This window comes from Lissotriton helveticus, chromosome 12, assembly GCF_964261635.1.
Source record: "Lissotriton helveticus chromosome 12, aLisHel1.1, whole genome shotgun sequence".
Taxonomy (NCBI): Eukaryota; Metazoa; Chordata; class Amphibia; order Caudata; family Salamandridae; genus Lissotriton; species Lissotriton helveticus.
The window spans coordinates 810703593-810730938 of NC_136073.1; the positions used below are offsets into that span (position 1 = coordinate 810703593).

General features: G+C 43.9%; 1 protein-coding gene across 2 annotated transcripts in view; it reads left to right on the forward strand.

The window, feature by feature from the left end:
- Positions 1 to 21083, forward strand: part of GBA1 (glucosylceramidase beta 1) — a 107488-nt gene extending 86405 nt beyond the window's left edge. For both annotated transcript variants that reach the window (XM_078671568.1, XM_078671567.1), the window contains 2 exons: positions 18381 to 18497; positions 19845 to 21083. In XM_078671568.1, coding sequence (XP_078527694.1) covers positions 18381 to 18497; positions 19845 to 19950 — 223 coding nt within the window. In that variant the 3' untranslated portion in view covers positions 19951 to 21083. The remainder of the gene's footprint in view (positions 1 to 18380; positions 18498 to 19844) is intronic.
- The last annotated feature ends 6263 nt before the right edge of the window (positions 21084 to 27346 follow it).

Sequence of the window (27346 nt, forward strand, 5' to 3'; positions counted from 1 at the left end):
GATCCAGCCATAAGCAAATCTGTGTTGACCCTACTCCTCATGGGAACAGTCAAGCCCAAACTGCCAAGCAGAGTCCTCCCTAGACCGGGAACAAGCATCCTGGGACAGGTTTGGGGTATCAACCCTCATCAGCCAGGCTAGCTTGAATCCAGTGGCACAGTGAGCAAGTGACCCACGTCTGGGCATACCCATCTCACCTAGGGAAACAATTGCTGCAGCAACAAATGTTGAAACCTAGAGGTGTGGCCAGCCTTCCTGGTGGTGTACACCTCCTGCATATCTAGTTACCCATCTTGCCCGGATGCAAATGTGCCTGGGGCAGGGGGAGGACTGTTTCCTCCACTGGGAGTCAGCCCTAATGCATATCAGAGGCGATGTGGTCTTTGAAGTTCACCGCCTTGATGTGCCACTTCACCAGCCTGCTTGGGAGGAGGGAGGAGTGACCTCCTTCCTGCCCAAGCGTTTGTCACTGACTCTTAGGAGAGATTACACTGCCTGGCTGCAGGTCAGAATCCTGTCTTGGCGGCAGCAGGTACTGAAAAGCACAGGCTGGTCAGCCAGAGCACAGTAAAGCTGGGACAACCAGGTGGGCAACTTCTAAGTTGCCACCTGGGTGTATGCCACTTCATCCAGGGCAAGAGAAGTGTGTTGGGGATGAGAAGACATGTTTGATACCAAATATGACATATTTTAAGTGGTACCATAATGTAGCTGTCAATCTCAAGAGTGCCTGATTGGCAGCCCGTGTTATCCTATGGCCCACTATCACGTATAGTAGTTTCCAATGGGAACGCCACTATAGGGCTATATTAACTTGCACTAACATGCCTTCACCTTTAATATACTGCACCCTGCCTCCTGGTTGAGGTGGCCTACCTTAGGGGTGCCTCACATGTATTAACGGCAGTGTAGGTGACTGTGCCACACATGGTGATGGCACAGTCTGGTTCGAGCAGTTTGCATTGCTCCTACAGTCTGCATTGCTCCTACAGTCTGCAATGGCAGGCCTTCTGTCATTAGTTTGCTTGTGTCAACTAGGGTGGCACAAAACCGTGCTGCAGCTCTGGGTGCCCCTTTACCACTAATGCCCTAGGTACCATATACTAGGGCCTTATAAGGGGGTTTCCAAATGCGAGAGGTAAAGGATCCTGATGGATTGCCCGACCTGCGTTTAATGAGGATAAGTATATTGGCACTTGCCCTTGGGAACGGGGAACCCCCTTACTCATTAGTTAAGTAGATGCGAAAATGTGCTAGGACAAGTAGGTTTATTCGTAATAAACTGGAAAAATCATTTGAATATCTGCATCCTTTTCACCTTCTCTTTCATTTCTTACCAGTTTTGAATTTCAAAACTGATTATGTGTTTTATGATTTTCACATTTTTGGAAAATGGATAACCAAACACAGCAATGTGTGTTTACTTTGATATGATTTTTCATTAATGGATTTATTTGATTTTGTACATATTTTTCTGGGGTTTTAGTTGCATTTACCCATCCGCCTTGAAAAAGCCCCAAAATTGCAAGCCAAGAGGGGGCGAAACACGTGTTGGCTGTGCCTCACAGTTGGTTTGGCTCTCGCGATTCTGTCACATTAAGAATCACTGGTGATCTTGATCCTTTACTTTGCCAAATAAATACCAGATTCCGATATTCAATGCATTTTTCCAGTTTATTATGAATGAACCTACTTGTCCTGGCACACTTTTGCACCTTATAAGGGGGTAAAATCTTTGCCAATTTGGAACTACCAAGTCAAACATAAGTTTTACGAGAGAGCACAGGGGTCTGGGCAGCAGACTGTGGTAAATAAATAAATAATACCTCTATTTTTGACTGGATATACAATAACAGATAGCTCAAAAAATAAGAGTCAAGATTCGAGGTAGCTGGAGTTTGCAGGTTTAATACAGCATAAAGGACAGGAACAGGACAACCTGCACGGGAATAGGATGGCAGCGCTGCACGGGGCAGGGACAAAGGAATGGCAACTTTTAATAACAGTGCACAAGTATATATACTTAAACAAAATACATGGTATTCAATACAATAGGCGTAGCAGTGGGCAGGGCCTGTAGCAGTCGCGAAAGATAAGGCAGAAAGTAGGTGTAACAAGAGGCGTGAACAGGGCGTATACATAGACATGTGATGTAAACGTAACGGAATATGTCATAAATGGGGCGGAAACATGGAGGGGGCTACCTAAGGAGCCGGGACCTCTAACCTAGTGGTGCGCGCAAGCTGGCAATGACGTGTTACTAGGGAGAAGCTGGGGGCTATGACTTCTGAGCTAGAAGGAGAGACGAAAGTCTGGAGAGTCAGAGCGACATGTACCTAAACACTATCTAGTATCTGATGTTTAGAGAACATGTTGATAGAATCCAAAAGTTATCAGGGCAAAGGCTAACAGACACTAAGACTGGTGCATGCATTATTCTACATGTAGTGTGTGTTGAGGAATATTAAATGACCATAAATACAGTATTTCTCTTACATGGAGACGTAAAGGCTAGACTGTGACGGAAACTATTGATGCGATTCAGTAGCTTAGGAATGCAGAGAAGGAGGGCTGGACTGATAACTAGAATCATAACATACTCTTGGCAGACTGGCAGGCAGAGCCAGGCCGAGCCGAGCACTGTGAGGCAGGAAGTAAGTGAAGGGTCAGGGATACAGGTGGGGGCTGTATCGCTCCTCAGCGAGGGTTCAGGAGACAGGAGCTGAATCTGGTGTCCGGGCCCTTTTGAGGCCTAGAAACGGGGATTTTTACAATGAAATAACGAGCACACTGAGAAACGTGGCAACATAACTTTACATAGGCCTAATGCTCGTTGTATTCACGAAAACTAGGAACTGGCATACTAGAGATGGACACAGCTGTAATTGCGTCTTTAATCGATCATAGGGAATACATATGCATATTAATCATGCACATATAACATAAGATGGGGAACACGTAGGGACACAGAACATGGCAAAATTTACTTTTCCACATTCCCTCCTTGTCACTACGTTTCCATCAGGAAACATCTATATTCATGATACCATCTATCATTTCATACAGTATCATTTGCTCGTCTCGAATTGTCTTGGAACGGGATTTAGGACGGGACATGGGACTAGGAATACAAGAGGTAGCACAAATGCCACAAATCGCAGGGCCACATTGTATACAGAGGCAGCAACTGAATATGATCGCTACTGCAATACCTAGAAATGACAATACTTTCCATCCCCAGGCAGAAATTATACTCCAGAGCCAACCGGACCATGTCCAGGTGCCTGGATTCTGGTGTAACTGATGGGCGATTTTATGAAGTCTGGTTATAGCTGAATAAACAGACGGTGCGTTATTAGGAATGAAAATGCAGCAACTAGATCCGATGACTCTACATGCTCCTCCTCTATCGGCCAGTATGACGTCAAGAACGAGACGATTTTGGAGCACGACAAATCTCATAGCAGATTGCTCTTCGGTTAAGTTACCTAGGGCAGAGGCAGTCTCATTCACTACTGCTTCAAGGGTTCTGGTTAACCTACGGATTAACTTACTATTCTGGATAGGTCCTATAAAGAAGAAGAAACCTCTATTGAAATCTGTATACTGTTCTAGAGCAGTTTCAGTTTGATCGACAATCGGGGACTCGATCTCCCTTCTATGTCTAATGTGTACTAGATGTGTGTTTCTATGATAATCGGATGGGGCTAGAAAAACTGGTGGCAGTAGGAAGGCAATGTAACAGGTTCCATCCCAATCGAGGGGCAGACGAACATATGCGGTCTGACCACAAACAAAATAAGAATGACGTGAGGCTTTGAAAATAGATTTCCCACTGTCACTATACTTGACAATAGTAGTACAATCACTATGTCCTACATGTGCGGAACCATTATTTCGGACACATAATTCGCCTTTGACTGGTAGTACTGAAATAGCAGGTAAGTCTGGAGTAGGATCAGACTGAACATTCAGAACCATGAAATTCGAAGAATAATTACCCAAATTATAAACTTCATTTTCTAGATCTAACCCTGTTCTGTGGGGAAGACCTTGCTTGTCTGGAAAACATGTACTGTTCAGAAGGGACATATCATTTGAAGATGACGTTAACATGGACCAGGCTCCACGTGAACCATTATGTGAAAACGGATAAGGAAACCGTGGCAGAACTCCCTTCGGTGTCTGGAAAGGGGGGAGTCGACCACACACCCAACAATTAGTGGCATTGCTGGTCTGGTGTGAATAGTGTAACATACGGATAAATGTATTGTTGCGCATAGCAAGACGATAGGATAGTTCGTGAGGAGGCAGATCACTAAACGTATGCTCTACTGTAGCATTAGAATACTTATTTACATGAGAAATTGGAAAACATAAATGAAATGCATAACTCGTGCAGGTAATCATCAAGCTCAAAAACAATATAAAACTTAGAAAAACGATACATCGGATAGAGTTTTGACTAACTCTCTCACTATGGGGGTCTATCTCATACATGTCAGATACCTGTCTAACCGTTTCACCCAGGGGGACTTGGACAATTAAACTGGCTGACTTATTTTACTAGACCGGAGCTTACTTTTATACTCCTGCTGTGGAGTTTTCTCTAAAAGGGAATCCTTTGAATCAGAGTCAATAGCGGGACAGTCCTTGATAATAGTATCTTGGCAGTCTTTAAAATCTTGACAATCCTTGGAAATGTTCTTGGAAACAGTTTTTAGTCGGAGTCCGTGAAATTTCTTGACATGCGACAGGGGCACCCACCCCTTCCTGCCTTCCAACTTGACGGCAGTGCGGGTGGTCAAAAGGACTAACTTCGGCTCCTTCCAGCGAGGCTCCAGCGGACTTGAACGATCGAAATTCCGGATTAAAACCAGGGAGCCAGGAAGGACCTCGTGTGGCTTGACTTCAGTATTGTCGGGAAATGCGGCGGCAACCTGTGAACGACAAGAGTGTAGGGCAGACATCAAGGAAGCTAGGTAATCTGTCAGCATGTTACTGGAAACATCTGTAATACTTCGGGGTCTAGGTGTACCCCACATATTCGGGGGGCGGCCGAATACGACCTCATAAGGGGACAGACCTGATCTGGAATGTGCGACCATGCGCATATAGAATAGGGCAACTGGCAGGGCTACTAGCCAGTCTACACCTTTCTCTTTGCATACTTTGGCAATACGGATTTTCAGGGTTTGATTATGTCTCTCTACAAGACCTGCTGCTTCAGGATGGCGTACACAATGGAACTTCCACTGGTACCCTAACAAAAGGGAAACGTGCTTCATAAGTTCGGATGAGAATGGCTGGCCGTTATCAGAATACACGACCCTAGGGAGTCCATAACGGGGGAAGAATTCACGAACCAACTGCTTGGCAGTGGTCGCGGCTGTATAATCTGGGACTGGATATGCTTCTGTCCACCTGGACAAAGCGCATACAACTACAAGGACATACTTGAAACCTCGACATCGCTCCATCTGAATATAATCCATCTGGAGGACTTCAAAAGGGTGGTCAGGGGGTTGGAACCCACCTTGTTCCACCGGGACACTTTTACCTGGATTGAACTGGCAACATATCATACAGGTACGGACTTTCTGCTTGGCTGCAGCTCGTAAATGCTTGTTAAACCAAATGTTCTGGATACTGTCTATCATGGCTTTTTCTCCTAAGTGTGCTGGACTATGTGCGGTATTGATAATGACTTGAACCATAGAGTCGGGGAGAAACCATGTGGCTTTTCCCTTCGTCACCCATCCCTGATCTGTCTGGACCCCTCCTTGTTCGGACCATTTCTTAATTTCTTCGGGAGTAGCATGTAACTGTATGTCTATGACATCTTGTGTAGGGTCCTTAACTGTCATACAGGTAGTCTGATCTGGAATGTCGGTCTGTGTCGTGTTAACTGGAATGTCTGGAGTCTGAGATGTAAGCTTGGCTGTTCGATCTGCTAGATCGTTACCCTGGGAAATGATGTCAGTAACTTTCGTATGTGCTTTGCACTTCATGATAGCGATAGCTGTCGGTAAATGTATTGCATCTAACAGAGCTTGAATAAGGAACCCATGCTGGATCTTGGTTCCATGAGAAGTCATGAAACCTCTCTCCTGCCAGAGCACTCCAAAGTCGTGTACGACTCCGAATGCGTAGCGTGAATCTGTGTAAATATTAACTTTCAGGTTCTTGGCACGTATGCAGGCTTGGGTCAGAGCAACTAGCTCTGCTGCCTGAGCAGACAGGGTGTCAATACGGTGTGTTTCAATAACTTCAGTCTCAGTAGTCACTGCATACGCGGCTACTAGTTCTCCTGTACTTGTTCTCATACATGAACCATCCACATAAAGTGTCAGGTCGGGATCTGGTAACGGAATATCTGTCAGGTCTTGTCTTGGCTTTGTTATAGTGTTAACTATTTCCACACAGTCATGTGTGGCAGGATCTGAGGAAACTGACGGTAACAGTGTAGCAGGATTTAGAACGTTGCAGCGTCTGATTTCTATGTGTGGCTGGAACAGTGTCAATTCATAACCTGTCAATCGTGCAATAGTCAAGTGCTGAGTCTGTGTTCGGTTTAAAAGAACTTCCACGGAGTGTGGAACTTGTACTGTCAGGGAATGTCCTAACACTATAGAATCACTTTGTCTGATAGCTAGTGCTGTGGCTGCAACTGACTTGAGGCACGCAGGCAGCGCCTGGGCTACTGGATCTAGTGTGCTCGAAAAATAAGCACAGGGCTTGTATTGTCCTGCTTGATCTTGTGTGAGAACAGATAATGCTGTACCTTCGCGTTCTGTGACAAAAAGTGTAAAAGGCTTACTGTAGTTCGGTGTAGCTAGAACAGGTGCTTGGCATAAAGCTTTCTTTAACTCATTAAAACTAAGTGTATGTTCAGATGTCCAAGGGAGGACAGTCGATACGGCTGCCTCCTGTGTCGTTAACTGTATCAGTGGCTTGGCTAGAAATGCATACTGAGGAATCCATTGTCTGCAATAAGAAGTGAGGCCGATAAAAGCACGTACCTCCTTCTGGGTCTTGGGCTGAGGAAGACTCGCTATTAACTGGATACGGTCGGGTGTCAACTGCCTACCCCACTTGGACAGTAAGTGGCCTAAGTAGATCACTTGCTGGACACAGAATTGAAGCTTTGAAGGGGACACCTTGTGCCCCATCTCGGCTAGGAAGTACAGAACTGTAAGTGATGCTCGCTCGCAAGCACGTTCAGAACGGGCTGTGATCAGTAGATCATCGACATATTGGAGCAGGGCAGTGTCAGTTGGCATGTGAATATTGTCTAGTTGTCTCTTAAGTGCTTGACTGTAAATGCTAGGACTTTCTGTGAAACCTTGAGGAGCTCGTGTGAATTTATAGCTCCTTCCATTTAAACAAAAACCGAAAAGGTACTGGCTGTCTGGATGAATCGGAACACTGAAAAATGCATTCTTGAGGTCGATTACAGTAAAAAATATTGCCTCAGAATCAATAGCTGTTAATAGGGATGAGATATCTGGAACAACTGGGTACTGGGGGATGATACATTTATTGAGTTCTCGAAGGTCAATCACTAATCGATATACTGGAGGTGCATTTGGATCAGTACGTTTCATGACTGGAATGATAGGAGAATTACATACATTGGAGTCAGTTTCTACAACTACTCCTTGAGCAATGAGCTCGTCAATAATTTTGGATAAGGCTGCTACAGCCTCAGGTGGCAATCTGTACTGTCTGATTCGTGGTAACACTGCACCTTGCTTGAGAGTCACACGATGGGGTGTGATTTGCATACAACCAACATCAGTTGGACCTTGTGCCCATAGATGCTGCGGAACATTAGACAATCTCGGATCAAAATCTCGTAAAACATAGTGACCCTTGAAGTCACGTAAAAACAAACGTATTCCCTCTGGGGAACAACAAATAACTGCACCTAATTCTTTCAATGTCTTAATGCCTAACAAATTTTCTGGACATGACTTCGTAAGTAATAGATCAGTAGTTCGGGACAATGGACCTACTTCTAGAGTAACTGGCTTTGATATCTCGTTTACAATAGGCTTTCCTGAAAATCCAAGGGAAACATTTCTAGAGCCTGAGAGCGGAGCCCCTGGAACCTCGTCATGACTAATAGTCGTCCTACTTGCCCCTGTATCAATCAAAAACTTTCTGTCTTTCCCTAATACTTGACTGTGAACATAGGGACCTTCTTGATCTACAGGAATCTCGATGAGAGGCGAGCCTACCTCCCTCTCTAGGCTGTTTCATGAATACGCTTGATACTCTGGATACTCGGACTGTGCATACTGGTACATCTGCTGTGTAACATGCTGTGTTGCAGCGATAGGCTGCGGTGCTGGAACTGTCTGTTGTGCATTCTGTGGCTGAGAAGTCTGTGAAACCTGTTCTTGTCTAGGCGGACGTGGTCTTTCTTTAGTTTTACCAGTGGCTATGTTGTGTTTCAGAACTGCACACTCGTTTATAAAATGACCTGGCTGTTTACAATAATTGCATGTCCCTTTAACGGGAACTGCAGGATGACTGGCTTGATTCGGACCCCTCTTCTGACTGTCTTGTGGAACAGATTGTGCAACTAGTACTTTCATTTTCGTGTCTTTCATACGTTTCCTTTCGTGTTCTTGCTCTTCCCTGATTCTATTCTGGTGATACTGGAGCATCTGGAGCATTTGGGACGGAGTATTAGCTTGCCAGGTACTCTCGACTTTCAAAACTCGATTTTTAACTTGTGGGCTTGAATTCTCGACTAGTTTAGTAACAAAAAGATGAGGGTATGACTCACTACTCGTCTTCAAACCACTGTTGATGCTAAAACATTTCTCGAATCTAGAATAGAAATCACTAGTATCTTCGTCTTGTTTCTGTTTACAGGCTGAGATTGCATCCCAGTCTTCCTTTTTAGTGGCTAATAATCTAGGCAAAACTTGTATTAACAGTTCAGGTAATTCTTTACATTTGTCTCCAAGACCGGTACCTGGTACTCGTATCTTATCTTCAGCTTCTAGAGCTGTCCAATCAATCTTTTTCTCTCCCACCTCCCAATCTTTTTCTTTGAGTTTTTCATATATGCCCGCAGGCAACAGGACCTTTAACATTTTAATTATATCTGGATACGTGTATTCTCCCATACGGAGCATGTCTTTTAATTCACGGTGGAACCCTGCTGGATCTTTGTCGTGACAGGGAATTAATTTCTTCATCTCTAAGAGTTCCATCTTTGTAACTGGGGTGTAAACAAATACTCGTTGCATTTCACCACCCGTTGTCCTAACTGGGTGTACTTCTCGTAACGGATGCTGTCTGTCTATGTAAAACGGTTTACTTTCTGGAGGTGAGACGTGAACAAAATGCGGATTTAGGAACGTTCTATATTTGTGGCGCTGTTCTAGAATGATACTAATTAAGTCGGTACCTAGACCTCTCCATTTATACTGGAGTAACTCGTTCAGAACATCATGTAACGGACCTGGATCGGAATGCTGACCCTCATACAATGTAATGAGGTGTTGGATCATATACATACCCACCAGTCGCTGCTCGGCTGGGGGCAGTTTCAGAAACATTTGTGCCACTATTTCGTCTGGAAAAGTGGTAGAATCAGTAGCCCATCGGACTGCTGATCGGGCTAGTTCTTGTTCATGTATGGTACTAAGTTCACTATAACCGATTCGTGATTTCAGAATGTGATCGGTAGCTTGAAATACTTGCTCTAGAGAACCTTGTTCTGGTGCTGGAAGAGGAACAGTTTTCTTGTGTTCTAGACGTGAATGTCGGTCGGGAAGTCTAGCTTTACCTACATACGCTATTCTGGCGGTATTCTCGTCGTCTACCTCTTCAGTAGAAGAGTCGTTTTCCTTCTCGCTTACTTGTGCTGCTTTGCGCTTCTCGTGTAACCTTATTATTTCCTTACGAATTTTCTTGTACATACTCTCTATACAACTGAGCGTCCTGTGTCTTCCCTCGGCTATATTATCACTCCATCTTGTCAGGACTTTCATTTCGGTCGGATCTTTAGTCGGATAATCTTGTTCCCTTATTAAACAATTAATTAGGAACTTTAATAGCATGAGCTGAATCTCAGCTTTCCTGAGAGACATGACTTCACCAATACTTTCTGGATCTTGTCCTGTACGAATGAAACGATACATTCTGTCTAGATCTTCTTTCATATTCGGTAGGGTATCCAAATACTCGGTCACCCGTCTTACACGTAATGAATATATAACCATACTATCATCACCTGGGACCGGATCATAACGGCATTCGGTAAGAGCTCGTCTGATATCTGCAACAGACTGATGTTTGGGCGTGCGCTGTAACGCACGTTCATGTAACTCGACTGACGTTACACGTTTGTGTGGCGGCGGGGTACCCGGAGGACCTCCTCCCGCGGCCCCTAAACTGGAATCGTCGACTGATACTCTTCGGGCTGGCAGAGTGACCAGTGTAGCGGGTACTTGTAATGTAGGCTGGACCGGGGGTACCGTAACAGGTGCTGTAACAGGTGCCCCGGTGACTGGAGGAGCAGGATTTACATTATTTACAGGAGCTGGTGGAACAGGATTTGCATATTCTGGGACTGTGTCGTCCAAATAGGACGAGAGAAAAATATCAGCTGCGGTCGGTTTGTGACGTAGCTTGGTCGGAACTAAGGGTGGCGGAAAATTACTGGATGCCTCCGGGGTTGCTTTTGGCAAGCCTTCGGCAAGAAGAGGATACATACCCTTAATAAGGGCATTCCTCTGTCTGTCTGACTGTTCGGTTTTAACTCGTTCACCTATTTCGATTAATTCCCTTTCTTGGGCTCTTTCTGAGGATTCTCTACTTAATTCTGACTTTCTGATTTCTTTTTCGGTTCTTTTATGAGATTCTTTGCGCCATAACTCGATGGCATCTTTCTGTGACTGTCTGGCTTTCTTTTTCCATAATGCTTCTTCTACTCGCATGATGCACTCTGTATCCCATGTACCCGATACGGGCCATCTATACTTTTCTTCTAACTTTTTGGTGTACTCCACCCATAAATCTAGATACAATATGGCACTTATGCCATGCTTTTGATACATAAAATGACCTGGACTGTCCCTAGGCGGGACAGGAACTGCTTCCTCGAGCAGACCTTTTCTAGTTCTTAACTGACGTAATTTTGAGAACAATGGCATGACTGGGCTGTAATCTAGACACAATACGATACACAACGAACACGATAATTACTGAAGATACACCACTTTCATACCACGACATTAAAAACACATTGAAATGACATTTAAAATAACACTTCGAACAGAAACATTACCTGGAATACTTGAGAACAGAAACACATGAATTTCTCGAGACTAGAACTTTACTAGAATTACTAGATGCACTGCTGAAACAGTACGAAACATACCGGTCTCATAAAGAGACACGTCAGGACCCGCATCCACCTAGGTGGACACTTCGTGTTGGATTTGCGTACCCAAACCCACGGACCAGAGACAAATTAATTGACCCTGTCTAGATACTACCCCAGCAACGGTACTCACCGGGCAGCAAGAACGTAAGGCCTCGGACTGGACTGGACTGCTACGACGACGGACTACGAACTTCGGACTTCTGTTACGGGTGGGCCTCCGGATACCTCGGACCTTGGACTCTCGGCTTGGGCTCTGGTCGGGACTCGCCGCGTTCCTCCACCGCCTCGTCTGGATGCTGGACCGCAACCTCCGTCTCCTCCGTGGGCCTGAGGGATACTTGAAGCAGAAATATCTGCACGTGCACGGTATGGTTCCGTCACGGCTGCAGAGGATCAGGGGGCTTGCGTGGCTTCTCCGGCGCGTGGGGAAAGGGCAAGTCCCTATTCGGGCGCCATTATGTGGTAAATAAGTAAATAATAACTCTATTTTTGACTGGATATACAATAACAGATAGCTCAAAAAATAAGAGTCAAGATTCGAGGTAGCTGGAGTTTGCAGGTTTAATACAGCATAAAGGACAGGAACAGGACAACCTGCACGGGAATAGGATGGCAGCGCTGCACGGGGCAGGGACAAAGGAATGGCAACTTTTAATAACAGTGCACAAGTATATATACTTAAACAAAATACATGGTATTCAATACAATAGGCGTAGCAGTGGGCAGGGCCTGTAGCAGTCGCGAAAGATAAGGCAGAAAGTAGGTGTAACAAGAGGCGTGAACAGGGCGTATACATAGACATGTGATGTAAACGTAACGGAATATGTCATAAATGGGGCGGAAACATGGAGGGGGCTACCTAAGGAGCCGGGACCTCTAACCTAGTGGTGCGCGCAAGCTGGCAATGACGTGTTACTAGGGAGAAGCTGGGGGCTATGACTTCTGAGCTAGAAGGAGAGACGAAAGTCTGGAGAGTCAGAGCGACATGTACCTAAACACTATCTAGTATCTGATGTTTAGAGAACATGTTGATAGAATCCAAAAGTTATCAGGGCAAAGGCTAACAGACACTAAGACTGGTGCATGCATTATTCTACATGTAGTGTGTGTTGAGGAATATTAAATGACCATAAATACAGTATTTCTCTTACATGGAGACGTAAAGGCTAGACTGTGACGGAAACTATTGATGCGATTCAGTAGCTTAGGAATGCAGAGGAGGAGGGCTGGACTGATAACTAGAATCATAACATACTCTTGGCAGACTGGCAGGCAGAGCCAGGCCGAGCCGAGCACTGTGAGGCAGGAAGTAAGTGAAGGGTCAGGGATACAGGTGGGGGCTGTATCGCTCCTCAGCGAGGGTTCAGGAGACAGGAGCTGAATCTGGTGTCCGGGCCCTTTTGAGGCCTAGAAACGGGGATTTTTACAATGAAATAACGAGCACACTGAGAAACGTGGCAACATAACTTTACATAGGCCTAATGCTCGTTGTATTCACGAAAACTAGGAACTGGCATACTAGAGATGGACACAGCTGTAATTGCGTCTTTAATCGATCATAGGGAATACATATGCATATTAATCATGCACATATAACATAAGATGGGGAACACGTAGGGACACAGAACATGGCAAAATTTACTTTTCCACAAGACTCCAGTGCACTATCAGTCATAATCATCAGCATTTGGAGTAAAAGGTGTGTGTGGGGGAAGGGGGTTGACCATACAAAAAGGGACAATTTCCTACAAGAACTCCAACTATGTGCTCCATTGGTGGTAGGGTGATCAAGCAGCTTAAGCGTATCGGAGAGGAGTATTAAACATTTGTTGCACACACAGTCAATAAATGGTAAACGCTCTTGGAAAGAAATCCGAGACCAATTCATAAAAATAACACAGATTTTTATATATTTTTTAGATACCAAGATCATCGGAATCAGTTAAGTACTTTCAGAGTTATGGATTTTACAAAAAAACAGTCACATACACAAATAAAGGTTTTGGAGTTATGAGCCTCGAACGTGGAAATGTTATTTTTTGGGAGTAAGACAAATACTACAAACAAAATACTTTTAGTCAAAGTTCAGTGGTGCTCCTTGGAACTTAAGGTGCTTGAGGGCCAAGGTCCAAAGAACCACCAGCAGGTTTGCCTGCCCTGGCGTGTCTGGGTGCAGAGGTGTTGGGCGTGTTAGTAGCCTTGAGCGCTACACCGTTGAAGTCAATGGACACCTGCAAACACATGCTGCAAGTGGGGACTTGGGGACAATTCCAGCTGAATCCAAAGGGGGGCTCGGCTTGTGAGGGTCTTTAGAGCAAGGGGGAGCAGTCAGTTGTTGTGAACCTGGGCTATGTGGCCAGGGTGTTTGGCTGGCCGGCCACTTGCGTTGGAGTCTGTGAGGGGAGGAAAACAAGGCAGTAGGGCCACTTGGTTTCAGCCTCATCGGTCCTGAAGTCCCTCTTCATGGAGATCAGCTTTGGCAGCGGTTGTGTCCGCGCTGTACACTAACAAGCCTTGGTTGCTGCAAGTGCTCCAGTATCAAAGTTATTAGTGCAGGGAAGCTCCTGGTGGGTCTAGCGTCTCCAAACTCTGTGGAGAGACCAGGCTGACCTCTTGAAATCACGAAAACCTCTTCCTGGCATGATGCTCCATAGCCAGCGTACTGCACAAGTGAAGTTGGTGCCTGCAGATTCAGAAGGATGGCTCCTCCACCCCAATGGAGAGGCTAAATGGTTGGCGAAGTGCTGGACAGTCCTCCCAGTGTTGAGGAGGATGCACAGCTTTTGGACAAATTGGGTCTTTGCAATTATCGGTACCAGCAGCCAGGCAGGGTTTTGTGCCAACTTCGGTGTAGGTCCGCCGTTCTTGCGGTGACAGATCTTTGGTGTCCGTCTTCTGTTCCCAGGTAGCCAAATCTGTCTTTCTGGTGTCAGGGTGGGTGAGGACCCTAAATACTAGGTTCCGCCCCCACCCTATCTTGTGTTTTTGGGGTGTGATGGGTCTGCATATGTTGGTCCAGAGGGCACTGAATTTAGTGTTTCACTCCCAAATATGTGGTCCTGATGGATGGGATAGAAAAAGGTGCCCAATTAAGTGAAATTATCCTTTTGGTAGGGGGTTATAGTACACCTTGTTGGAGTTCCCTTTCAGGCCCTAATGTCGGTGCTACTCTGGATCCTGAAATAGTCCTTACAATTGAGTTGGAGGCAACTTTTATATTTCTGAGATTCTTTCCTCCCTTACTTAAAGAAAACAAGTTGGTTGGACTCCATTGGCACCCAAGCTTTAACGTCTCATATCAGCAAGCATGGATGTTTGTGTTCCTTTGAGCTGTATTGAAATCTAGATAGTTTTGGGGTCTTTCCAAGTACATGAAGCCATTGGCACCTCTCCTGGTTGATATGCCCTCAATGAACATGCTCGCTTGCTGAGCTCATGAGTTTGAACTTCACCCAGAGGAAGTTTTGCTCCACTAGCAGGGAGGGACGTAACTCACAATTTGGGGAATGTAATAGGCTCCTTACTTTGTGTCCCGGATGGGTAGACTCCCATGATATCGGTATAATGCTTCTCCGGTCAGCTGAGGCATATTTCTACTCCTGCATCTTGTAATCCATGGCCCTTGACAAGCTGCAAAAGGGCAGGCAATGCACAGTACTCTTTTTTTTATTTTTTTTATTTTTTCCCCCCACCCTCCAACAACTGGTTCTGGTACCCTGGCCTGCAGCTGAGCCCGTCACAACATATGATTTTACAGCTGAGGTAGAGGCTTTCTTTTTATGAACAATTGGTTGATTGTTTACCCGTCTGCTTTAGGTTTAGTTGACTGCTTGCAAATTTGGGGCCTATCTAAGGACATGCTGTGCCTCACAGATTGGCTATAATGTACTGATGGTGACTTACCATTCACATAATACATTTGTAAAGCGCACAGCTACCCTAAAAAGGTGTCCCGGCGCTAGCGAGAGGAAGTTCCACATCATTGAAATACAGAAACCGACTTAGGAAAAGGTCATTGCAACATCAAAAAGAAATGTTTTAAACCTGTTTCTGAAAACCATCTCAGAAGTACAATTTTTCAAGGCCTTGGGTAAGGCATTCCACAGTTTAGCTGTCTGAAGGACCAACCACCTTTTCTGGATCTAGTAATACGAGGAATTTGAAACAGCTTGAGGTGGTTGGAATCGAAGAGATTGTGCATTGGAAAATAGTTTGAAACAGGGTCTCCGGTAAATGGCCCCTTTGAGTGGAAAAGCTTAAAAAAGCAAAGGTGAGGGCCTTGAACTGGATCCTACTTTTAATTGGTAACCAGTGTAGCTAAGGCAAGTGATTTGAGATCAGTTGCCAGGGAGAAAGTTTAAGGATCAGTCGGGCTGCAACGTTTTGAATGATCTGAAGACGCTGACGAAGGAAGCCCAAGGTATAGACTATTGGAGAAGTCCAGTTTAGAGGTAATCCAGGCGTGAACAATTGTTTTCTGCTGTTCTACAGGAATGAAATACATCATATGTCTCAATGATCTCCGAGTTGAGAAATCGGAACTAGACAGCGATTTTATCAGAGATTCAAAGGTAAGTTCAGCATCAAATGTAACCCCTAGATTCCTAACCACAGGAGAGGGGCAAGGGGGATTTCACATCTCAAATGGCCACCAGATTGGAATTGGGTCTAAGTTTAGTACCAAAAAAGAGAATCTCAGTCTTATCAGAGTTTAACTTCAAGAAGTTTGTATTTATCCATTCTATGACGGATCTGAGACAGGATTTAAAAGAGCTCGGAGATGAAGGGGCATTTTCATGAAATGCCACCAGCAGCTGAGAATCGTCAGCATAAGATACTATTTTTACTCCAAAAGACTACAAGGTTAGCCAAAGGGGACATATACACATTAAACAGGGTAGGGCTGAGAACCGAACCCTGTGGAATGCCACAGTTTAATGGTCTTGCTGCAGATGTAAAGGGTGGAAGAAAGACTGTTTGAGTGCGGTTGCTGAGAAAGGACTTAAGCCAGGATAAGGCACGGTCTGTACTGCCCATGGCTTCCAGTCTCTTAAGCAATATAGCATGAGAGACTTGTCGAACACCGCCAAGAGATCCAGCAGCATCCATAACTGGGGAGTTTTGGCCAAGGTTGCTTTTTATAAGTTCACATACTTCCAGAAGAGCAGTCTCAATACTATAACCACAATGAAAACCTTATTGTGAGTGTTGTAGTAGAAGGTTTTCTTACGGAAAATGAGTTAGCCGTCTATTGACATTTTTTTCTACCAGCTTTGTCCTAGTGGACAACAGAGAGAGATGGCCCTAAAATTGCTCACAATTTGTGGGTCAGCAGAAGGCTTCTAAAGTAAGAAGCAAATCCTGCTTCCATCCCGAGGGGACCCTTGCCTGAGCTAGGGATTCATTGAACAAATTGTTCATCAGTGTATTTACCACTGATACTGCCCTTTTGCAAAATGCACCAGTAAGTGGCTGAGGTTTTGTTGCTTGACTCTGAAAATCTCTTGGATCTTTGTATTTCATTTGGACTGTGTCCCTCTTTTTCTTTCAGGGCAATTGGGACTGGTACCCAGGATGGGTACTGGTACCCTGATCACCATACTTTCGGTGCCTAAATTAACACGAAATCAGATAGAGTTCTCCTTCAGTACAGTTGTTATTTGGTCTCATTTTAAAGAGTGGCTGCATCTCTCTACCCCGGTTCCCATGCTGTGTCCAGTTTGGCCTTTCTTGGCACCATTGACACTGAACCTTTAGATTCCAGTGATTTGAGGTTCAGTCCCTGGGAGACTACTTTTATGGGCCCAATTCATTTCACACTTCAATCTCGGATGATCATGTAGGTGCTCTGTCTTGAACCGTATATGGTTCATGGACACACCACCTTTTCCTATTTCTCTAAATATAAAGTTGAATTTCCCTCTTTCCATGGGGGCAGGTGGTTGGTAGTTTTCTATAGTATCTCTAAGGATGGCTTTGATTTCTATTTGGTATGCAGTGGAGATATTTGAACGTCAGAGATTTGTCCTGCGTCTTCTCCTGGTGAGCAGACATCAAGACATAAATAGACACTGGGGCTGTGCCATGTATTTTTCAATTTGATTCAGTCAGGGTCTTAGCCATGCACTTTCCAGACTGTAGTAAAAAGCCACAAATGCCATCTAGTATGTGTGTCTGGGCTAAACACATGCTTACTGGGAGCTGGACTTGAGAACTTGCTCGGACACTCATTTTGACTGTGATCTTGGCTGGCGCCTGGTTTCTATGCTTCATTTCCACTTGAACTTCAAGCATTCTTCATATTCGTTCCCAATGCATATGGAAGAATGCTGATCTTGTACTTTGAGTACAATCTTCAGCACAGCGATTTGGTATGTTCCTATTCATTTACAAAAAAGTTCTGCCTGCTCTGTAGACTTCGCCCAAGTTATTTAGACAATCATTTTGATTGATTGTTAGTCCTTCCTCACACTACCTGCAAAACAAAAATGAATATTACTTAAACAAGACCCCTTCACCATGCAGTAGCACTCAATAGAACAGACCCCAATATTCTCACGATAGGATGGTTTTTCAGCGCAGCATTGGTATAAAATGTCATGTTGTAACTGATGAAACTGCAGATGAGTCTCAAAATATTTGGCTGAGGTGGGACTCCCAACCATTTGAGGAGGATTGTCTTCTTTCTCCTTTGCTGCATACTGAAGCCCGTAAGCAAAAAATAAGTGTTTGATTGAGACATGCATTTGTGTGTGAAGCTTTAACTAAAGGTACTTTGAAACTGCCATGCGGCTGCATGTTCTAGTAAATGTTGGTTTCGGGAGGATGCTTTTATTTCTCTTTTCCCAATTGCTGCCATGTACATCCATCAAGTAAATGCACCTGGAATCCCTTGGTTTGACGATCAGCTCTTTTTACGCCAACCTGACTGCCCACACACCCCTTAAAATACTTTTCTTTGTCCGTACAGTAAGTTCATCTCCGAGGGTTCCCAGCGGGTTGGTCTGGACTCCAGCGAAGCCAGTGATCTAGAGTCTGTAGCATTCCTGAGACCCGACGGCGCAGCAGTGGTGGTGGTTTTGAACAGGTAAGTGGATTGGTGCACGCCTTAGGAACCTGTGTGATTATATCAAGGAGTGGAATCCAAACAGACTTCTTGAAGATGAGTTTGTGAGAAACGAAAGGGTCATCTGTAGAAGGATGGGGTTGCATTAGGCAAGAAATTCTAGTTAGAGAACCATTGCAGCTCACCTTTGTGACCCTTGCAGAGACACTTAATGAAGTTAATTGGGGCTGCAGGTTGTAGACCATTCCTTAAATAAAGCAGTAGTTGTAAATCTGTTTTCCATCCCACAGCTGCATCCTGGCGTTTTCAGCTTTCTATTTGGAAAGAAATTATATATTGCTAAGGTTTTATATTCTTAGCTCAGTGTTCTGGACATTAAGTGTGAGCGGACTGCTGGTTTACTTTTGAGGCTGTAGATTGTGTGGACTTCTGGCACCCCTGGGTTTAGGAGCTGGCTGTTTTCCTCACGTGGTGTGTGGACATTGTGGTTTGGTTTGAGTTGTTAACCTATTCTTTTTCAAGCCTTTATCTGTTTTGCTTGACTTGGGTTTCTCACAGAAGTTCTGGGATGCTGTAATGTGGGTTAAGGTGCTTATATCCTTTTGAAGTCTGAGAACGCTGTGCTTGGAATTGAGGTGATAAAAGGCTCTCTTACGCAGGCCTGAACATTGCGAATGTGTGTTCAGGTGTCCCTCTTCATCACTTGCTGATATTCATGGACTGTCTTTGGGTTAGGTTGTTGACTGCCATTCTGCAAAGTTCAGGAGTTTTTAGGTGTAGGCAGGTTTTCTGTTACGGTCCGTGGATGTTTTGGTTGGAGTATGATGACTAGTTTCCTTTTGAAGAGAAAAGGTGTATTTAGGCTGTTAGCAAGCATCCTACAGCTGTGCCGGAGTGCTGTGATTTGACTAGAGATGTATGTAGATTTGTGATTTTAATCCAATGTGTCCAAACGTAGGTAATATTTAAATGTTGATTTTATTTTAGGTCTGTGGACACTGTAGTTGAGGTGTAGGATGGTTTTCATTGACTTCTGTTGATGTGGTTGAAATGTTGGTTGTTTACTGGGGATACCCTTAGTTGTTGATGGTTTCCGTTTGAGGTCAGAAATAGTCTGAAGGGGCTTCTTCTAATGTATACGAAGATTAGAGGTTTTGATGCGTTCTCAAGTGGGTGGAAACTGGTTTGAGGTGTTAATTAGTTTCCCAAGTGATCAGGCATCGCTGTTGTAATTCAGCAGCAGTTTTCCTCTGGGATCAGAGGACCAAGCTCTTATGTAGTTCCAACCTTTCCATTAGTATTTTGAGGATTAAAAATTGTCACTACTGCTCCACCTCCTTTCAATTTCCTCTGCTCCTTTTTCTGCAGGACTCCGGCAGATGTGCCATTTGTTATTTCTGACCCAGAACATGGAAACATTAACACCATTTCTCCTGTTAACACCATCCAGACTTACCTGTGGCGACGACAGTAAGGCATGCCCGGGAGCACAGTGGACAAAAGGGAACCCAGATCTTCTAATAATGTGGATTTCTTGCACCAGGCAGTTTTCCATATCTTTTTTTTTTTTTAACATGGCAGCTATTGGGCAGGAGTAAATGAGTCGCTAGGTGAAGGTGGTGGAGAGATTGTGCTTTAGTAACATAATTGTTCACTCTGGTGCTGAACATATATAGTGCAGTTGCCAAGATGAGGAAGACCATGCAACGCCTTAGTAATTACACCGCTGACAGTTGCTAAGGGTGAGATCACAATTTACTTATTGATGCCAGTAAGATCACATGACTGACTTGCTAATTTCATCTCCAACTAATGCACTATCCAACAGGTTCACACATACTCTGTGGTGTCTGTATCCAGGTTTATTGACTACTCCAACAAACCAAATCACCCACTGGTCCAAGTATCTAGAGATACCACTAACCAATATTGCACTATAGTGGAATGAGTCAAAGCATCTCGCAGGCATGCTTTCTCAGCGGATTATATTTGCCGCAAGTAATTACCAGAGTGGTTGGCACTTAAGCAGTTATTGATGTACCAGGATTGCCAACCAGGTTACAGGACATAACTAAATCCCCCCCCCCCCCCCTAATTTTCATGAACTGAGGGCAAGGTGTGTGTGTCTGGAGCCTTCAGCACTTTTCCGGGGTATTCCTGGACCACATCGATGCATAGCTGGTGTCTCTAGTAGCGGGGAACATCTACACCACGGAGCAAATTATTTTTTGAAATGCCTGTCAGGGTTGGATAGATTTTCAAAGCACTAGTTAAAATGTACAGACTTCAGACTTTTGCTGCTGGTAACATTACTTGATTACAGGCATATTGCCTCAAGAAAATGTTATTTTCCACTATCCTACAAAGCAGAGCAAGGTTGGGATTACAAGCAACTGCATCTTGCTGCCCAGTACTAATATTTTCCAATTTATCCTGTTGAAGCACGCAGGAGTTTAGGGAATTTTATTGGAAGTGCATTCTGGTAAAATCTACGAACCATCAGTCCTCACTCTTCGTTTTTCATTCTTAAATACTTTTCTGATTCTGTTGTCAACATATGATACGCATAATACTACTACTTAGCACTATAATAAATTATTTTCTTTATTCATGTATCAGTGTTTCTTTGGTCTCCATGCCACCTTACACAGTTCACAGCTATCCCAAGATGTAAGAAGACAGCAGCACCATAAGCCAATGCTGGGTAAAAGGCAAGTGCTTGATTCCATCTAGCTTCATATGCAAATTGTAGACATGACATGCACGGCAGGCAAGTCGTCAGGCGGTAGTGTTAACGTAGTCAAAGCCAATGCAGGAAAAGAACCCAACTGTCCAAATTTAAACTTAACTCAACAATGGAGATAGATTTCACTACTGTAAAAGTTGGAGACCCCTGGTATAAGTGTTTTTATTTTTGGGAACAATTGAGTATGTAGCCTACTGTAATGCCTCCTTTGACTGACCTTCTAGTACTCACCATAACAGTAAAAGCTTTGCATTAATGGATCACAAATACACCTTTGACTAACCTGTGTGTTTGGGTGCAGGTCTTACTGCAACATTAGAAGATTTCCCTTTGTATTGACTATAATGTGACACAGGCAGGCCCTGGGCTCGTGCAATAAGGGAATGGAGCCTTCTTATCCTGCGAAGGAGTAGTTTCTTACCTGTAACTCCAGTTCTGTAGCAAGGGTATCTCTGTTATAGTCATAATCATGTGAATAGTTCCGCCCATGTGAGTGGACCCCGGAGCAATCGAAATAGTCTCTTAAGTTGTCCTCTTCTGCAGTCCTGCATAGACACTTAATAGAAAATCAAAGTCAAATAATGCAGCCTGAAGGTAACAAGGCTACGCTTGCCAGTACTTAATTCTGAAGTGAAAAGGATAGCCAGAAATATCAAATTTAACATTTTGGTAAGTTTCATACCTAGAGAAACTCCCCTTCACAAAAATCCTTTGTCATGATAGAGAGGAAGGGCTGGACAGACAAGCCCCATAGGCTGCCATTATGTGTTTGTCAATGGGTACCGTGTCTTTAAGGAACCCTCCAGAGACCCTCTGTATCCCATGATGCACAGCCAGAGGCAAGTTACTTTGTTATTTTTGAAGGTGTATAAAGCCAGGCCTGTAACATTCAGGATATTATTGTTTCATCCACCGGGGAGGAGGGTGGGTTGCTTATGTCTATAACAAGATACCCCTACCACAGAACTGAAGTTACAGGTAGGAAATTACTCCTTCTGTAGTAGGGGATCTCTGTGTATAGTCATAGTCATGTGAATAGAATGGCAAGCCCATCCCAAACAACCATACCCAGCGGTGGAAGAAACAAAGCAGAACCACTACTGTGCAAACAAATATCTCAGCGAAGCCTGCCCAACCTGAGCATCTGCCCTGGTATCAGAGTCCAGACAGTAATGCTTAGCAAAGGTATGGACAGAGTTCCAAGTGGCAGTCCTACAGATGTCTGCAATGGGAACATTACACAGCAAAGCCAAAGGGATTTGGAGCACCCTGCTGACACGTCACAGCTGAATTACCTCATGCATCATGGTCGATGTGGTTCAGGGTTACTCGCTTCACAAACAGTTCTCACAGTTTGTTGGCCAGTGCCAGTACCAGTATTCTTTTCAAGTGTATCCCCAGACACGTGTTTCTAGATTCCTCTTTTATCAGTGGGGAAAATGTTCATAGGTCGCTGGACGTGCTGCCGCAGTTTCCTCAGGTTTAGTGCCACTCTCAGCGCGCAGGTGCTCACAGAGCTCATCAGCTCACGGCCCAAGGGAGCCATCTTAAAAAGTCAAAGGGATGTGGAGCACCCTGCTGACACGTCACAGCTGAATTACCTCATGCATCATGGTCGATGTGGTTCAGTGTTACTCGCTTCACAAACAGTTCTCACAGTTTGTTGGCCAGTGCCAGTATTCTTTTCAAGTGTATCCCCAGACACGTGTTTCTAGATTCCTCTTTCATCAGTGGGGAAAATGTTCATAGGTCGCTGGACGTGCTGCCGCAGTTTCCTCAGGGTTAGTGCCACTCTCAGCGCGCAGGTGCTCACAGAGCTCGTCAGCTCACGGCCCAAGGGAGCCATCTTAAACAGTCAAAGGGATGTGGAGCACCCTGCTGACACGTCACAGCTGAATTACCTCATGCATCATGGTCGATGTGGTTCAGTGTTACTCGCTTCACAAACAGTTCTCACAGTTTGTTGGCCAGTACCAGTATTCTTTTCAAGTGTAGCAGCTTTGCCTCTGGTTGAGTGAGCCTTAGGCTTACCCCCTAGAGTCTTGTTAGCTTTCTGGTAACACAGTTGTATACAGGACACAATCCACCTAGAGACGGACTGTTTAGAGGTAGCAAGCCCCGTCCCGACTGATCCATAATTAACAAATAATTGATCCGATCTATGAATCTCCTTGGTCTTATCTAAGTACAATTTCAACACCCTTCTCACGTCAAGAGAATGAAGGGAACGCTCCGCCAGAGAGGAAGGATTCTGAAAAATGTAGGCAAAGTGATTGTTGGATTCACGTGGAAATCTGACACCACCTTAGGAAGGAACTTTGGGTGAGTTCTCATCACTACTTTAGATGCATGAAATACAGTATAGGGCTCTTGGCAACAAAGGTAGTTTATTATGATGATTATTTAAAATCTTACAACATTTCGAACTAAAAGAAAAATTTTAAAGTTATATACCAGTTTAAAATCCTATAAAATGACATTACATAACCTTTGCAACCCATTAAGTATTTGCAATAGTTACATCTCCGAGTTTCTTTTTAGCTAACAGTAGGAACTTTACAAAGGAAGAGTTTAAAATAATATCATTTAGGATCATACATTTAATCACGGCCTGCCTACATGACCGTATGCCGCGTGACTTGAGATGAACTTTTAGCAATGATTTTCTCTCTTGGAGGAGTTCGGGGCAAATACACAGAAGATGTTGAATGTCTTCCTCCCCCTATTGCATAGTCTGCATTTCGTTTGGGTTATTTGAAATTCCCATGGGGGAAGATGGAAGAGCCCTGGCATGGATCCGAATCTCGCATTAAGGAGCACCTGCTTGTTTTTTTGCGTCCACGGAGTTATTAGATATTGTTGTAACTCCTGCTTATTGTAACCATTTAGCACCACCCAAGCGTGTTTCCTCTTTGAAAGGGTAGCTTTATCCTTTACGATGGATAGGTGGGCTGCGGTTTTGTTAATGATTTTCATGAATGATGTCTTGGTTATATTTGTTTCCCATATAGACATAACCCCAAACTCGTTAATTGAATCTCTAAGATATAGAGCTGCAGAGGAGGTAGTATCTTTCTTTATTTCTCTCTATAAGAGCAGCGATATCTCATTTTGCTGGTCGCTTTTTTTATTTGATTCCAGACTTTTATAAAATGACCTTGCCTTGCAAATTGTTGATTGGTTAGACCAAACTCCAACCTTACTTGCGCCGGGGAAGCGTTCACTGGGAGATGAAATAACACTCGGTATATTCTGGTTATGATTTTGTTCAGAATATCACTGTCTTTACCCATTAAGGCTTCGCTACCATAAGCGATAGTGGGTAGGAGTTTTGCCCCGACAATGCTCAGGAGAGGTTCATACGACAGGGTGGGAAGCGACTTCTGCAGCCGCTAAGGAGTTCGCTTTTCTTTGAGCGTCACTTTTATGTAGCTGGTAATTGCCCCTCGAATCGAATAATACGCCCAGGTATTTATAGACCTCTACTTGTTCAAGCTCGATTTTATCCATGAACCATTGGCATTTGTGTTTCGGCTTAACGTTTTTGGCAACTACCATAATCTTGGTCTCGTTTATAACCATGCTGTTCTCTTTAGAATAGGTATAGGTCCTTTTAATTAAGCGCTGCAAGCCCACTTTTGTGTGGCTCATAAGTATGACGTCATCCGCATACATCAGACATGTGAGCCGCTTGTCCGCTAGTTTCGGGGGGTGCGCATTTTCCTCATTCAATATTCCTGGTAGGTCCGCAAGAAACAAATTAAAAAGAAGGGGGGCTAAAACACAGCCTTGCTTCAGACCTTCGTTAGCTGGGATCTCCCTGGATAGTGTTTGACCATCCCCCATCGTCACACTCACCCATGTCTCTGAGTATAAGAGGCGAATAAGGTTAAGTAGGGGGACTGGAATTTTTTTTTTTTCATATTTTCCAGAGTAGTTTACGATTGACGCAGTCGAACGCGGACTTAAAATCAATAAAACAAAAATACAAGGGTTGTTTTGATCTTAATGATTTGTTTATAAGTAGGGCAAGAACCAGTATGTTAGTGGTAGTTCCTAATCCTTGTATAAAACCTGTTTGGTTAAAAGGCATTATTTTTGCTTCCGTCACCCAGGCAGTTAGTTTCGTCAATATTATTCTGGCAAATAGCTTGGCATCAGTATCTTGCAATGTAATAAGTCTATAATTTTCTGGCAGTGCCCAACTTCCTTTTTTAAAGATTGGAATAATTAAGAATCCCAGCCATGACTTGGGAACCGTTCGTGTCCGAGCGACTTCTATATACAATTTCTCTAGGTAAATCGCCCATAATTCCGGGTTTTCTTTGAACAGCGCAGACGGTATCCCATTTGGTCCAGGAGCACCGTAGTTTTATGAGTTTGATAATCTCTTCTTTTCCTGTATGGAATTGTGTATCCGTATCATGATCAGTAAAGACATTCTCTTTGTGAGATTTATGCCCTTGTTGGATTTCCAGAGAGGTTGCCTGTAGGGGGTCTTGATTCAAATGTTTCCTCAAGAACTTGTACCATTTCTGCTCCATTATAGGATATGAGACGACATGCTTGTTGGGTCTAGCAAGACCATTGATAAGGTACCAGAAGTCTCTTGAGTTCTTCTTGTCACTAGCGAAGAATATTTTTACCCAGATTGCTTGTTTCGCTTTGTTTTTCTCACCCCATATCAATTTTTTCAAATTCTAAATCATTAACTTTAACTTTCCTGTGATTTCTGCGTTTACCCCCAGTTTCTTAGTCAGTCTGATAGTCCTATTTCGTTCTGTTTTCAATACCCTAATTGTATGAGGTAGGTTTAGATTACCCTTATTTTCCTTTTTGGGTGCGTTTCCATTTTTAAACCTTTTTGTTTTAGTTTGTCCTTCTGTTTTAGTCAACATCTCAATCAGATTTTCCCATTGCTCAATTACTGTTTTTGATGTAGTGTCTTTCAGGCATTTATCCAAGATCTTTTCCACTTGATCATTAATTTCCTCTTTATTCCTAATATTCCAGATCAATTTTTTATAGTTGATAGTACCGATGTGCCCTTGGATAGGCTTTTTTCATAGCTATTCCAGTATCCATTAGAATTAACTGCTGGGCATGGTCACTTTCAATTAATTTATTTAGTTGGTACGAGATGATGTTGTGGGACATATATAGTGTTGTCATGGTGTAATAAATCCTGGAGTTTACCTTGTGCCTGAAGTAACTGTATCTTGGTGGGACATCCGTTTTTATTCTGCCGTTAAGTATTCGAAGTCCCATTGCTTCCATATCCTTTACGAATTTCTGTCCTATTTTATTTGTAATGCTATTGTTATCGGTCCCTATGTCCTGCTCAGGAATTAGCCATTGGTGGTTTTGGAGTAGCGTGGTCTCATCTCTTGGGTGAGATGACAATAAGTTAAGATTAAAATCGCCGGTTATCAGAAAATCTGCTTTCGGATCCTCCAACATTTTATCGATTAGAACGTTGTTCAGGGTTCCACATGTTGACTCCCTACTTTTGTTGGTTGGCAGAATATAAACCGTAATCAAGTATAGTGTTCTAGGATTTTGAGAGATTATTTTGAAACTAAGTTTAACCATCAAAATATTTGAGTCATCTATCTTCACTTGCTCATGGTCGATATGCAACGCATTAGAAATAAATATTGCCTGCCCTCCACTGGCTCTCCCGAACCTCTGCTCTTTCTTTGCATTTTCGTAGTAGCCGGCATAGCCATGTAGCATAAATGGATTAAGTTCCCAGGTTTCCTGCAAAGCTACAATGTCTGGATTTCCCACTATAGAGTCGATTTGTGCATTATTGATTTTCCCCCTCAAACCATTGATGTTCCATGAAAGTAGACTTATTCTTTCTTTGACTTCACTATTATCGCCTATTAGTGTTGGATTGCCATATCATTGTGACTGATCATGGCAGCAGAGAGCCTGAATCTCACTCACCCTGCGAGCCGATGTTATAGCCACAAGGAAAGCTGCCATCCAGGATAGATCCTGTGGAGAAGCCTTATCAATAGGCTCAAAAGACTCTTTCATTAGTCTAGACAGCACCACATTCAGCTCCCACGGATGGGAGGAAACACCTTCTTCAAACCTTCCAGAAAATCTTTGATGA